Source organism: Bos indicus, chromosome 2, assembly GCF_029378745.1.
Source record: "Bos indicus isolate NIAB-ARS_2022 breed Sahiwal x Tharparkar chromosome 2, NIAB-ARS_B.indTharparkar_mat_pri_1.0, whole genome shotgun sequence".
NCBI classification, from domain to species: Eukaryota; Metazoa; Chordata; class Mammalia; order Artiodactyla; family Bovidae; genus Bos; species Bos indicus.
The window spans coordinates 55,562,087-55,575,597 of NC_091761.1; the positions used below are offsets into that span (position 1 = coordinate 55,562,087).

Sequence of the window (13,511 nt, forward strand, 5' to 3'; positions counted from 1 at the left end):
GAAATGAGATTCTTATTTCACTAGACTTGTTTCAACATTTGAAACCATGTTTTATCAGTTTTAGTTTCTTAAGGGATTAGTATAGTGCTTGGTACACAGGACAGACTGAATACACATTTGTCTAAATTATTAACTGACAGATTTTTTTTTTTTTTTAATTTGTCTGGTTGGTGAACAATCATTAAGTATCTGCTGCTTATAGAGGTTTGGACAAGTGCTAGAGGAAAAAAGTATTGGGAGTGTAAGGAGTAAAGAAAGAGGAGGAGGGCCATAGATATTAAAATAAAAAATAAGATAAAATTTTTTCCTTTTGATGAATATTTAAGTTTCCTCCTTTTGATTTAGTGAGGGTAGTTTACATATCTTGGCCCAGAACTTTCGTTTAATGTGTTCATTGAAAATTGTGTTTCCAGACTAGTTCTTTGTTAAAATACTGAAAAAACCAGATTTATAAACAGTAGAACTCTTGAACAAATATTCATCAGAGTGCATGTAATGCCTTTGCACAAATAGCCAAGGACTTCTAGCCTGGCCATCAAAAATGCAAATAAATTTTCCTTTAAAGTAAACGACTTTATTTTAAGCTTGATCTTGTCCGTAACTCTTAAAATAATAATGAATTTTATGTTCAGATTCTGTGGTTTTGAAAAGATATGTTGGAGTTGGCTCTTTCTTAAAAAAAAAAAAAATAGCCTATTTCCAAAGTTTGGGGAAAAAATATATATATATATTCTTCAGGGGGAATAAAGTACCCAACAATATATCTCCTTAGAAATGATGCTAATTTTCCTTATAGATCAAGATGAATGTGCTATTTATGGTACATGCAGCCAGTCCTGCGTAAATACATATGGATCCTATGCTTGCAGTTGTGTGGAGGGCTACATAATGCAGCCAGACAATAGATCCTGCAAAGCCAAAAATGGTAAGTTATCTATTTTTTTTGTCCTTCCAGAATTCATTTCCTGTTTGTAGTTCCTTTTCATTAGAAATGTCATAAAGCAATGTGACTTTGAAGAAATAGATCTTTCCTTCATTTTAATTCACTGATCCATACTTACAAATTCAGAGCAGTTCTTTTAGTCGTCACTGATCACTACAAAACTCCTTGCATTACAGGAAGTTTATAATGAACAAAAAAAACCTGTTCAAAGGAAATGGGTTAATTGATTTGAATTACCCTTCTCTCTCCTGGACTATATGATAGATTCCTAAATGGTTTCTGTGGTTTACTGCTTCCCTCTAAAATTCATGTATCACATAATAAAGTTATCTGCTAAAATATAAACCAGACCACACCATTATTTTGCTTAAAATCACCCAATAATTTCACTTATGTTGAGAATAAAACCCAACTTCTCACAGGACCTCTAAAGGCTAATGATATGGTACCATTTAATTTTCATCTCCTCTCCTACTACTTCTCCTTTTATCATACACCAGACAGCCTAGTTTCCTTCTCCTTCAGCCATTCTCTCTTTCCTTGAGGTCTTTTCATTTTCCGTTTGATCTGCCTACAATGCTTTCCCTAAGATAGTCACATTCTTATCATTCAAGTCTTAGCTAAAATGTCAACTCTCAGAATGACCTCTGACCATTCTATTTAAGGGTGTGTACTCTCTCCAACACTATCTTATTTTCAACTGTACTTATTTATTCATACCTATTTTATAACAGTATGACTTTTCAGTTTTATTTTCTTTATAGCACTACCATTTGAAATGAACTTGTTTATGTACTTGTTTATCATTGGGTTTACCCAGAACAATATAAGCATTATGAGAGTACAGACCTTGTCAATTTTGTTTACTGTTACTTAATCAGTTCTGAAAATTGCCTGGAACATGTAAGTATTCAGTGTGTATTTATGGAAGGAAGGGAGGAAGGAAGAAAGGAAAAAGAACTAATTGTTCTTTCTAGTTAAGATTACTAAAACGAGTGTTGTCCTCTTAAGTGTTTTTATTTCATGTTTCAAAACTGCCTTCCCTTTATCTTTTACATGCATATAAAGCCTACGTTTTCTATACAGTGTTCAGTCTAAGTAAACCCTAAGTATTGTTGGTTTGCTAATGAGGTATTCTGGTGATGATAGGATAACACTGTTTGTATGTGTGTGTGTGTGTGTGTGTGTGTGTGTGTGCATGAAATGAATTAGCTTGGAGACAATATATGAAAATATTATACATGGTATTCTATCTAGCATCTTCTAACTTCCTCCAAATTAGGTTTCATTTCATGCATTTTCAAATTACGATGTTTTGATAAGTTAATCAATGTCCCCCTACTCCCTTTTATTAGCAACTGGGAAATTAGACATGGGACTGGGTTCCCTTTCCTGAAACTAAATTGAGCAAAGCATTGGATTTGCTCTGCAAGCTATTGCTGCTTCCCTTTGCATCATAACCTCATGTTGCAATTTCAACTATTTCTCTGAAATAGTATGCTTAATGATTTACAAAACATATTTGTACAGAAAATTACCAAGAAAGGAACTCTTTTACTTCTTAGTTTATTTCTTTCAATTGCTGACTTGGTTTATGAGGCCCTATTTTTTTTTGGGTGTAATCCTCCAGAAAAAATAGGTCAAGTTATATGTTACTCTTTTTTTCCTACCACTGAGAGTTCTGATTTAATATATTGACAGAAGAAAGAAGTAGAAGGCTTTTTCGTTTATTGATCCACTCAATATTGCTGTGAATACACAGGGAGAATGTTGTGTAATAAACCCTATTCAAAGAAGGACTTTCTCTCTTTTACATGGACTGGTTTCTGACAAAAAGAAATGTAACCAAAGAGGGCTGACACATGATATTAATTATGCATCAAGGATATTTGATGACTCTACCATTGATGATGGAATATATAAATACCTTCACTTCTAAGTGGTTGGTTTGATGATAATATTGGAATATATAATTAGAACAATGCACAGTTTTCATGGGAATGTTCCTGTGGTTTGTAATTGGGAAAGAATGAGTAATATTGTAAATGAGTATAAGTCTATAACATATACTGACTAGTTCTAAAGGTCACATGAATATTTAAACAATGCATTTGTGTAATTAAAAAGAAAGGCAAGGATGGGATGATTTGAGAGAATAGCATTGAAACATGAATATTACCATATGTGAAATAGATCACCAGTCCAAGTTCAATGCATGAAACAGGGCATTCAAAGCTGGTGCACTGGGACAAGCCTGAGGGATGGGGTGGGGAGGGAAGAGTGTAGGAGGTTCAGAATGGGGGACACATGTACACCCATGGCTGATTCATGTCAATGTATGGCAAAACCCACTAAATACGGTAAAGTAATTCACCTGCAATTAAAATATATTCATTAATAAAAAAAATCAAACCCAAAGACTACAGTAGGCAGCTAGAATTGCACACAAAGGGAAAGTTCTGCAAAGGCCTTACTAGATAACAGAAGGGAAAGCAAAAGGTCTGAGGATAAGTAGCCCTTTATGTGAAGGCAGAGTGGCAGAGTCAGTAGGTTGGGAAGCTGCTATGAAGGTGGTGAACTAGCTTAGCACAAAATAAAATCACAATCACTCCCCAACTAGTCACCCAGAAAGCTTCCTGTGGAACATTATTTTTAGTGTAATATTTGATAGTAATAAGGAAAATTAAGTTAATTGATTGTCCCTTTTTTGCAATATAATGACCAAATCCAAGTAAAATTCAAGATCCTTTTTAAAAAATGCTTCTAATAGGAGAGGACATTTTAGTCTGTGTGGCAGATGAAAGAAAAGATTAATAAGAGGCAGGAGGCCTTTTCATACCTGATACTCCATGCAGTACAGACAAAACCTTTTCTACACTTAGTAAGACTGACCTGATTACTGCAATATAGAATCAAGTGTTTCAAAGTTGAGAGAAACTTCAAAGGTAACCTAGTCCAAGTATCTGTGTGATATCAAAATAGGTAATTTCCAAATGGAAGAAAGTCTGCAATCTATGTTAAAAAAAAACTTAACTATGCATACTTGATATTACTAGGTAGGAGGAGGCATGCTAGAATGTGAATGTCCTAATGAATTGTTCATACTTTTAGAATGGGACAAACATTAAAAACTAGTAACTGTCAGGCATCTTTATGTATCCAGTAATACATCCTGTATATTTTTTATATTTTCTGAAATCAATTCTAATAATGACATCAACTCTGAACATGAAATGTTTTTCTTTGTTTATTCTGTTTTCTTTTAAAAATTTAACTTTCGTTTAACTTAGGTTGATTTTCTTGTAGAATTATGTGTTAAATATGGACCCCCCTGATTGATAGTGGGCCCATGCTGAACCTATGAGAGTAAAAATAATAGTTAAGGGTGTTTAATTTATGAACTACTGGCAATTTTGAATGAACTGATGAGTTCAGTCTCCTCTAACTGTACTTTTCAATGTCCTCTCCACTTGCTGAAGGCAAGTACTTACCTCAGTGTTCAGTTCTGTGGTACCTGTAGGGCTTTACTGATTGAACTAAAGAAGCAGAAAAATAAAGAGCACTAAATAATTCTGCGTTCATCAGGGGAGAGGCACTGCCTTAAATGGTACCAGTGAGAGAGAGAGCATACTTCTTTGCCATAGAGGAACCAGAGTAGAGAGAGAAGCGAGCCCATTAAATAACCTTGGGGTTCTGTTACAACTTATACTTTGGTATTCACTGATTTGCGTGAGGGTAAGGAGAGACTTTTTAGGCAGGAACTCTTAGTCGTTGCTCAGATAGTAAAGACTCTGCCAACAATGCAGGAGACCAGAGTTTGATCCCTGGGTCGGGAACATCCCCTGGAGGAGGGAATGGACACCAAGTCCAGTATTATTCCCTGAAAAATTCCATGGACAGAGGAGTCTGGTGGCCTACCGTCCATGGGGTTGCAAAGAGTAGGACACAGCTGAGCAACTAACACTTAGTTGTAAGAAAGACAAATTATAATACCTATATAAACCATAGGAGCACACCTCCAAACAGTGTTAGAAATTGTTTCCATAGCACTTGCTTTCTTCAAATCCCTTAGGATTATACAGTGGAAGTGACAAATAGATTCAAGGGATTAGATCTGATAGACAGAGTGCCTGAAGAACTGTGGGTGGAGGTTCCTGACATTGTACAAGAGGCAGGGATCAAGACCATTCCCAAGAAAAAGAAATGTAAAAAGGCCAAACGGTTGTCAGAGGAAGCCTTACGAATAGCTGTGAATAGAAGAGAAGAGAAAGGCAAGGAGAAAAGGAAAGATATACCCATTTGAATGCAGAGTTCCAAAGAATAGCATAGAGAAATAAGAAAGCCTTCCTCAGCTATCAGTGCAAAGAAATACAGGAAAACAATAGAATGGGAAAGTCTAGAGATCTCTTCAAGAAAGTTAGAGATACCAAGGGAACATTTCATTCAAAGATGGGCACAATAAAGGACAGAAATTGTATGCACCTAACAGAAACAGATGGGGAAACAGTGGAAACAGTGTCAGACTTTATTTTTTGGAGCTCCAAAATCACTGCAGATGGTGACTGCAGCCATGAAATTAAAAGACGCTTATTCCTTGGAAGAAAAGTTATGACCAACCTAGATAGCATATTGAAAAGCAGAGACATTACTTTGCCAACAAAGGTCCGTCTAGTCAAGGCTATGGTTTTTCCAGTGGTCATGTATGGATGTGAGTGTTGGACTGTGAAGAAAGCTGAGCACCGAAGAATTGATGCTTTTGAACTGTGGTGTTGGAGAAGACTCTTGAGAATCCCTTGGATTGCATGGAGACCCAGCCAGTCAATCCTAAGGAATATCAGTCCTGAATATTCATTGGAAGGACTGATGCTGAAGCTGAAACTCCAATACTTTCTTCACCTAATGTGAAGAACTGACTTATTTGAAAAGACCCTGATGCTGGGAAAGACAAGGCAGGAGGAGGAGGGGACGACAGAGGGTGAGATGGTTGGATGGCATCACAGACTTAATGGACATGAGTTTGAGTAAACTCCGGGAGTTGGTGATGGACAGGCAGGCCTGAGTGCTGCAGTCCATGGGGTCACAAAGAGTCAGATAGGACTGAGCGACTGAACTGAACTGATTATCCATAGTAGTACACCTCCAAATAATGTTAGAAATTGTTTCTATAGCACTTTCTTACTTTTCTACAGTTGAAAAAAGGGAGATATAAAATATATCTTCCTATGGCTCCTACTTCTAACTTCTACTATCCTCTACTAATAAATAGTTTAAATTTTCCTTTTGGAATGTGGAGGAATATCCATGGTTTTCTGTCAAAACTGGATCTATTTGTAGGGGGAATAGGCTGGTACTTATATACAAAGGGAAGAGCCCAGGAATTAAAACCAAAAAAAAAAAAAAAGGAAGAACCCCTGTTCAGTGTATCATAGTCTCATCAGTCACTTGTGATGATTGAAATTCAGTTAGTAAAGTATAATTGCTTTGTTGTTGTTGTTGTTGTTTTTAATAACTACCCATGGTAAAATCTAAATATTCCTAGGAAGAGTAATATTGTCTTTGTAATATTGGTAGTTTATGAAGCTACTGGGTCAGACCTGTTTCAGTCTACTGTCTAGCTAAGAGTAGCTCCCTTCAGAATGATATGAGATTATGTCTTGACAATTTGACGATATGCTATTTAGCATTCTTACTATTTTTAGATAGCCCAAAGGATTAGTTCCTGCACAGTTTGTCATTTCATTGAGGCATAACTGTGAATGATACTTGGTGACATGAATGTATATGAGTAATTCTGAGCTAGGAGAAAGCCTTGTAGACCAAGAGCAGCATAGAAATCAAGACTTGTTGTTTTTTGCTAAGTCACGTATGCAAGGAGAAAATGATGTACACTATGGTAGACTGTAAGTGACAGAGAAGTAACAGTGCCTAGAACAGAGTATGTTCTGGGTAAAAGTTTGTCAGATGCTTTAAGCAATTTCCTAAACATTCAGGAAGCAGAATAAAGATACTAGAATATTCAGTTCAGTTCATTTCAGTTCAGTCGCTCAGTCATGTCCGACTCTTTGCGACCCCACGAATTGCAGCACGCCAGGCCTCCCTGTCCATCACCAACTCCCGGAGTTCACTCAAACTCACGTCCATCGAGTTGGTAATGCCATCCAGCCATCTCATCCTCTGTCGTCCCCTTTTCCTCTTTCCCCCAATCCCTCCCAGCATCAGAGTCTTTTCCAATGAGTCAACTCTTGGCATGAGGTGGCCAAAGTACTGGAGTTTCAGCTTTAGCATCATTTCTTCCAAAGAACACCCAAGGCTGATCTCCTTCAGAATGGACTGGTTGGATCTGCTTGCAGTCCAAGGGACTCTCAGGAGTCTTCTCCAACACCACAGTTCAAATGCATCATACCAGAATATTGAGGATCAATAAAAGGAAAGTCAAAAGACTGGAAGAGATTCAAAGGGTAACTTAAGTTCAGCATCACTTTTCTTTTCTTTCTCTTTTTTTCTACCCACACAACTGTTAATGAGCTTTAGAGTACTGAGGTATAAAACTCCTCATGAATATTCTATGTTCTATTTTTTTGTTATTTTTAAAATGTTACTTTTTTTTTTCTCAGCTGGAGAACATCAGTTTCACAGTCTAACACTTTTCTTGATATCTTAAATGTTTTTTCCAGCAACAAAATTGCAAGATTGATAGTAATCTTACCTGCCATGTTTTTCATGTGTCATGACACCTTTGATTTACCCATGACTAGGAAGTATATTTGACACAGAAAAAATGCATATCTTCCATTTTTCTTACCACTTAACATCGTAGCTGCAATATAGCTGTGGATGTCCTTGGAAATTAAGAATTACATACCAACATTTGTGGGCTTTGAATATGACAATCAATAAATTTTGTTTTCACAAATGTCACAATATATAACTGCAAATTTCTGTCACTGCATTTAATTTTTGTAGACTAGCTATTGACCTATTATTGAAATCCCTAATATAGAATATATGATAGATCATGTAATGTTCTACAGTTAACTCCCTTTCTTTGTCTTAAAATTGGACCAACAAAATGAAAAATAAAAAGAAATGAGCCACATTTGAATTCATAGAAATTACAGATGGTTTAATTTTAAGATTAGTCATGGACAGACTTCTCTGGTGATCCAATGGTTAAGACTTCACCTTTCAATGCAGGGGTTGCAGGTTCAGTCTCTGATCTGGCAGCTAAGATACCACATGCCTCCCTGCCACAAAGCCAGAACATAAACAACAGTAGCAATATTGTAACAAATTCAATAAAGACTTTAAAAAATAGTCCACATCAAAAAATATTTTTTTAAAAAGGTTAAGCATGGATATATAATTTTTTTCTATTGCTTTGTTTAAGGAATGTAGAAGTATAGAGTTATTGAAACCCTCAGAAAGCCAAAGGTTAAAGCCTAATAAAAAAAAAATTTTATTTTTCTAATTAATCAGAATTTTTTTTTTTTCAGAGAGCCTTCAAGGCATTTCCCCTGTATCAATTGCAGACAACAATGTACTGAATAATAACTGCAGTTAGAGAATGTCTCTTGAGCACTGCTCCCCAGAGTTCATACTTGCTCTTGACTTTGATAACTCATATTCTGCATATTCTCCCTACTTAAGCTGCTTAGAGGCATTTTAATCCTGAGAAGAGAAAATCCATTGTATTGAATGCATTTTTAAATGTGTGTGAGCATTTCTTCTTAGCACCAGGACGCACATAGCCTCCATTTTTGCTTTATGTGAAAGACAAAACTTGCCAGGTTATTAGATAATTTATATCTTAACAGACTTTAGAGTTTTAGAACAACATACCATCAAATTACAAGGAATATATCTGGTAAAGTATCTAGAAGCTTGGTATATAATCACAATTGAGTACTGAAAATCCATCTGTCTTTGTAATAGGAAAGTAGAAAATTGTAATCTTAATAAATACGTGTTATGTAGTTATATCCGTTGGCAGCCTTGTCAGAAACAGTGAAATAGATTAAATGACCTTTCCCTCTTCCACCTCTAGCTAATGAATTTTCATATGTCTACCTCCTTCCTCCTTACTTGAAGATGATAATCTTTCATATTCCCCTGAGGAAAAAGAAACAGTCAAAAAAGAATTTTTTCACCCTGAACTCTCCTAAATCTACCAATCTATCTGAATGTAGAACTATTCACTTTTTCTCTTATTTGAAGGGAAGAACAAACTGACTTTGTTCCTAAGGCCGGTCCCTGTAATTGTGCATCCATACCACCTTTTCTCAACTGTATAAGAGTTAGACTCAGTCAGTTGCTTATTTATTCCCTGAATCATCAATATTCTCTTTTTTCCTGGATCACTCCCATTGGTATACAAGAATCTTGTAAAGAGGCTGTGAAATAACTTCTTTAATAATTGTATTCCTCTCCAGCTACCACTCCATTTTTCTTTTCCCATTATGCAAAAAGTGTGTTGTCTATTTCCTCCTCTGTCCTCAGTGAGTCTTACATTCTTATCACTTACTTACACCTCTATTGCCAAAGTTACCAGTGACCTTCAGTTGCATAATTATTCAGTTATCAATCCTTAGCACACAACTGATCTTGTCTCCTCCTTGAATACTTTCCCTTTTAAAGAGTATATTCCTTGAGTTCTCTTATTATTAATGACTTACTGTGCATTTTTTTTTTTGCTTGGTTTATTTTGCTGCGTAATCCTCATTTTGCCAGTATGTTTTGCTTGACTCAGTGTTCAGTGCTTTGGACAAGTTCCCTTCTTCTATTGATTTCTTAAGGCTTTCATCCTGTATCAGGAGTTTAAAAACACATCCTTTTCCATGGTTTTATTAAACATCTAGAGACTGAGACTTGCAGGGTTTTGTCTCCAGCCCTACATATTAGATCTTACTTGTTAAACACCAAACTCACTTACATACTGAGATCCAACGTACTAAGTCCATTTGGATATTTAATGGAAATATCAAATTCCATGTCTCCCAAGCTTTTGATGCTCTGTCCTAATAATCTTTTCTCCAATGATGACCATCTTGGTAAATGTGACCCTTTTCACTTAGCTGCCCAAATCAAAACACTGTAGTTACCCTTGACTCCATTCTTTCTCTCAGACTCTTTATTTTAAATTTTTAAATATATTCTGAATTGGACTACTCTCTCTAAAGAACAGCTTGCATCCATATTACTACCAATGCTTTACTTTTCTTTGTAGAATTTAATGCTGCCAAAAAATACGAAATAGTGTTTGCTTGCTTACTGACTTTTTCCTCCAGTAAAATGTAAATGCCACAAAAACAAAAATTTTATTACTTTTGTTAACTGCCGTATCTCTAGCATTTAGACAAGTGCCTGACAGGTGAGTTATGCTCAATAAATCTTTGTTAAATATATAATTAAATATATTAATACCGAAAGAGTATTTTCTTTTTAGGAGACAGAAGTGACTTTTTTAAGGACCCTTGTTTTCAAACTGGAAATATTTTAAAGCCATTTTGAAATAAGCCAATATATTTTACTTGTTGAACTCAATCATTACTGGTTTATATCTTAGAGGGACAAGTCTGAGTTGGAAAAAATGTATTTCTATAGCTAAAGAAGTTTCTGTTTGCCACAGTTAGAAAGGTGACTAGGAGAATCAGAAGTTGCCATAGGCCACTCCTCAGTGACTAATGTGAATTAACCATCCCTGGATTGTCTGCTAATTTTAATATTAATTCAGTAACCTAAAATTTGAATGAATTGTTCTTTGAGAGTTACCAAAATGACCTTTCAATTTAATTATATTTATACTTTAATTAAATTCAGGATAATTAAATATATTTGATTTTCCTGATTAAAAATAATAATGCATTATTTAACATTATTTTATTTATTAAAATGTACTATCATTCTTAAATTTAAAAAATTCAGTAAAGTATCTTTAAATATATTGCAAATTGTGCCAAGTAAGGTCTTCAGGTAGTAGGAGGAATACTTCCTTGATCTGATAGATCGGCTCTTTATTAAGAAACAGGGATATTGTGAGAGCTACTAATTTGCAAAATGAGAAGCTCTTTTTTTTATGCATGGTATGTTATTGGCTTTGTTTTTTTGGAAAATTATCCTTATTCCTATAAAACAGCATATTCCATTGCTTCTCAATCATCTTCAGATTGAAATATCCTCTGCATGAAGATATAGGTATTTCACTAATAATATCCAGACAACAAAAAGGTTATATTATTTTAGTCTGTAATTCAGCTTGATTGGTAGTTTACCTGAGTGAGTTTTGGCAATGTCCAAGACAGGATTGCATAATACAGGACTGGCCTAACATGCCAACACCAAGCTCATCATCATTTCTTAAAACTGACTCTACTTCTTTTTTTCCCCAGTTTCACCCTATAACCCAAATTGCAAATCTCCACATCCTCCTTTCACATCCATCCTTCCATATCCTATTACCTACATAAAACAGTCACTACAATTTTAAACTTCTACTTTATCACACCATACTGTCTTTACTTAAGAACAAAATACTAGGTTCTTATGACCAATTTCCCGAGAAATTGGAAGAGTATTTTTCTGTTCAGGAATCCAGCTACTGTACCTGTGTCTACACGATTTTTTTTTTTAGGAATCCTCTTGGGTTACTGTCCTTATAATTAAAAATATACATACCTTTCTTTATAAAATAAAAATTAAAAATACAATAAATAAAGCATTTATCCAATCAAATGATAGTTTAGCCTGTGTGAAATCTAGTGTGCTCCTAAACCTCTGAGAATTCTTAAGGCCTTACATCTCTCCATTGGACACTGCTTCCAGTAGGAATGTTGGCACAAATAATCATTCTTTCTTTCTATACTGCATCAATCTAAAAGGATACAGAAATGCCTTTTGCTTTTACCTATAGAAATAGATGGGGAAACAGTGGAAACAGTGTCAGACTTTATTGTTGGGGGGCTCCAAAATCACTGCAGATTCTGATTGCAGCCATGAAATTAAAAGACGCTTACTCCTTGGAAGGAAAATTATGGCCAACCTAGATAGCATATTCAAAAGCAGAGACATTACTTTGCCAACAAAAGTCCATCTAGTCAAGGCTATGGTTTTTCCAGTGGTCATGTATGGATGTGAGAGTTGGACTGTGAAGAAGGCTGAGTGCCGAAGAATTGATGCTTTTGAACTGTGGTGTTGGAGAAGACTCTTGAGAGTCCCTTGGACTGCAAGGAGATCCAACCAGTCCATTCTGAAGGAGATCAGCCCTGGGATTTCTTTGGAAGGAATGATGCTAAAGCTGAAACTCCAGTACTTTGGCCACCTCATGCCAAGAGTTGACTCATTGGAAAAGACTCTGATGCTGGGAGGGATTGAGGGCAGGAGGAAAGGGGACAACAGAGGATGAGATGGCTGGATGGCATCACCAACTCAATGGACGTGAGTTTGAGTGAATTCCGGGAGTTGGTTATGGACAGGGAGGCCTGGCTTGCTGCGATTCATGGGGTCGCAAAGAGTTGGACACAACTGAGCGACTGAACTGAACTGAACTGAATGCCTTTCCAACCTCACTCTGCAATACTACACCAAGGCATTACAAACTACCTCCCCATCTGATATGAGTTACGTCACACCACTTTAAAAGTAAAAACAAGTTTAAGAAGTTAAATGGGAATTACATCTATCCCACTATATTCTACTTATCCATATTGTATTCCATGTGTCATTTCCCAAATGCACCCCAAAATAAAAGTAAGTTTATCATCTTGACATTAAATGACCTGTGCAGTGTTTCCTCAACCTACTTTCTTGTCTACTACAAGGCCTATGTGAGTTTGAAGCTAGTTCTTTTTACTTAGTAGCTTTGTGATTCTAAGCAATTTAATTAAACCTTAAATAAACTTATTTTCTTTCTATAAAATGTAAATAATATTAACACCTGATTCTTAGAAATATTGTGAGCATACAATAAATGAGTAAATCTGAAGTATATAATACAGTGTTTAATTTCTAAAATATGTTCAAAAGGGTTAACTGTTGTTATTATTGTGATGAAATACTTTCACCACTAATACATGTTCTACCCTCAGAAACTGAAAAACTTGTCAGTATTCCAACATATCTTAGTCTCTCCCACATCTTTGCTTTTGTCCAAGCTTTTTGTTTCACCAGACTTCCTTTTTTTCTTCTTTTTCTTAAAAAACAAATTCTCTGTACATTCAATTTCTGTTCATCCATTAATGCTCAGATGAAAGCAAATGTTTCATCATTAAGGAACTTCTAACTCTATTTAACAGATACATCTTCATACATTTGTGCTGCCAAAACAAAATACCAAAGACTGGGTAAATTACAGATATAAGAAATTTATTTCTCACAGTTCTAGAGGCTGAAAGTCTGAGATCAGGGCACCAGCATGGTCTGGTGAGTGCTGTCTTCTGGGATGCAGACTTGTCCTATCTTCACATTGCAGAAGGCCCTACAGATCTCTCTAGGGCCTCTTTTATAAGGCAGTAATCCCATTCACATGGGTTCCTCCTTCAGTATGTGAGCAGTGCCCAATCACCATCAAAACTGT

The 13,511-nt window shown here is 35.6% G+C and overlaps 1 protein-coding gene across 1 annotated transcript in view; it reads left to right on the plus strand.

Moving 5' to 3' along the window:
* Window positions 1-13,511, plus strand: part of LRP1B (LDL receptor related protein 1B) — a 2,167,013-nt gene that overhangs the window by 985,803 nt on the left and 1,167,699 nt on the right. The window contains exon 5 of the mRNA XM_070768349.1: window positions 797-925. Coding sequence (XP_070624450.1) covers window positions 797-925 — 129 coding nt within the window. The remainder of the gene's footprint in view (window positions 1-796; window positions 926-13,511) is intronic.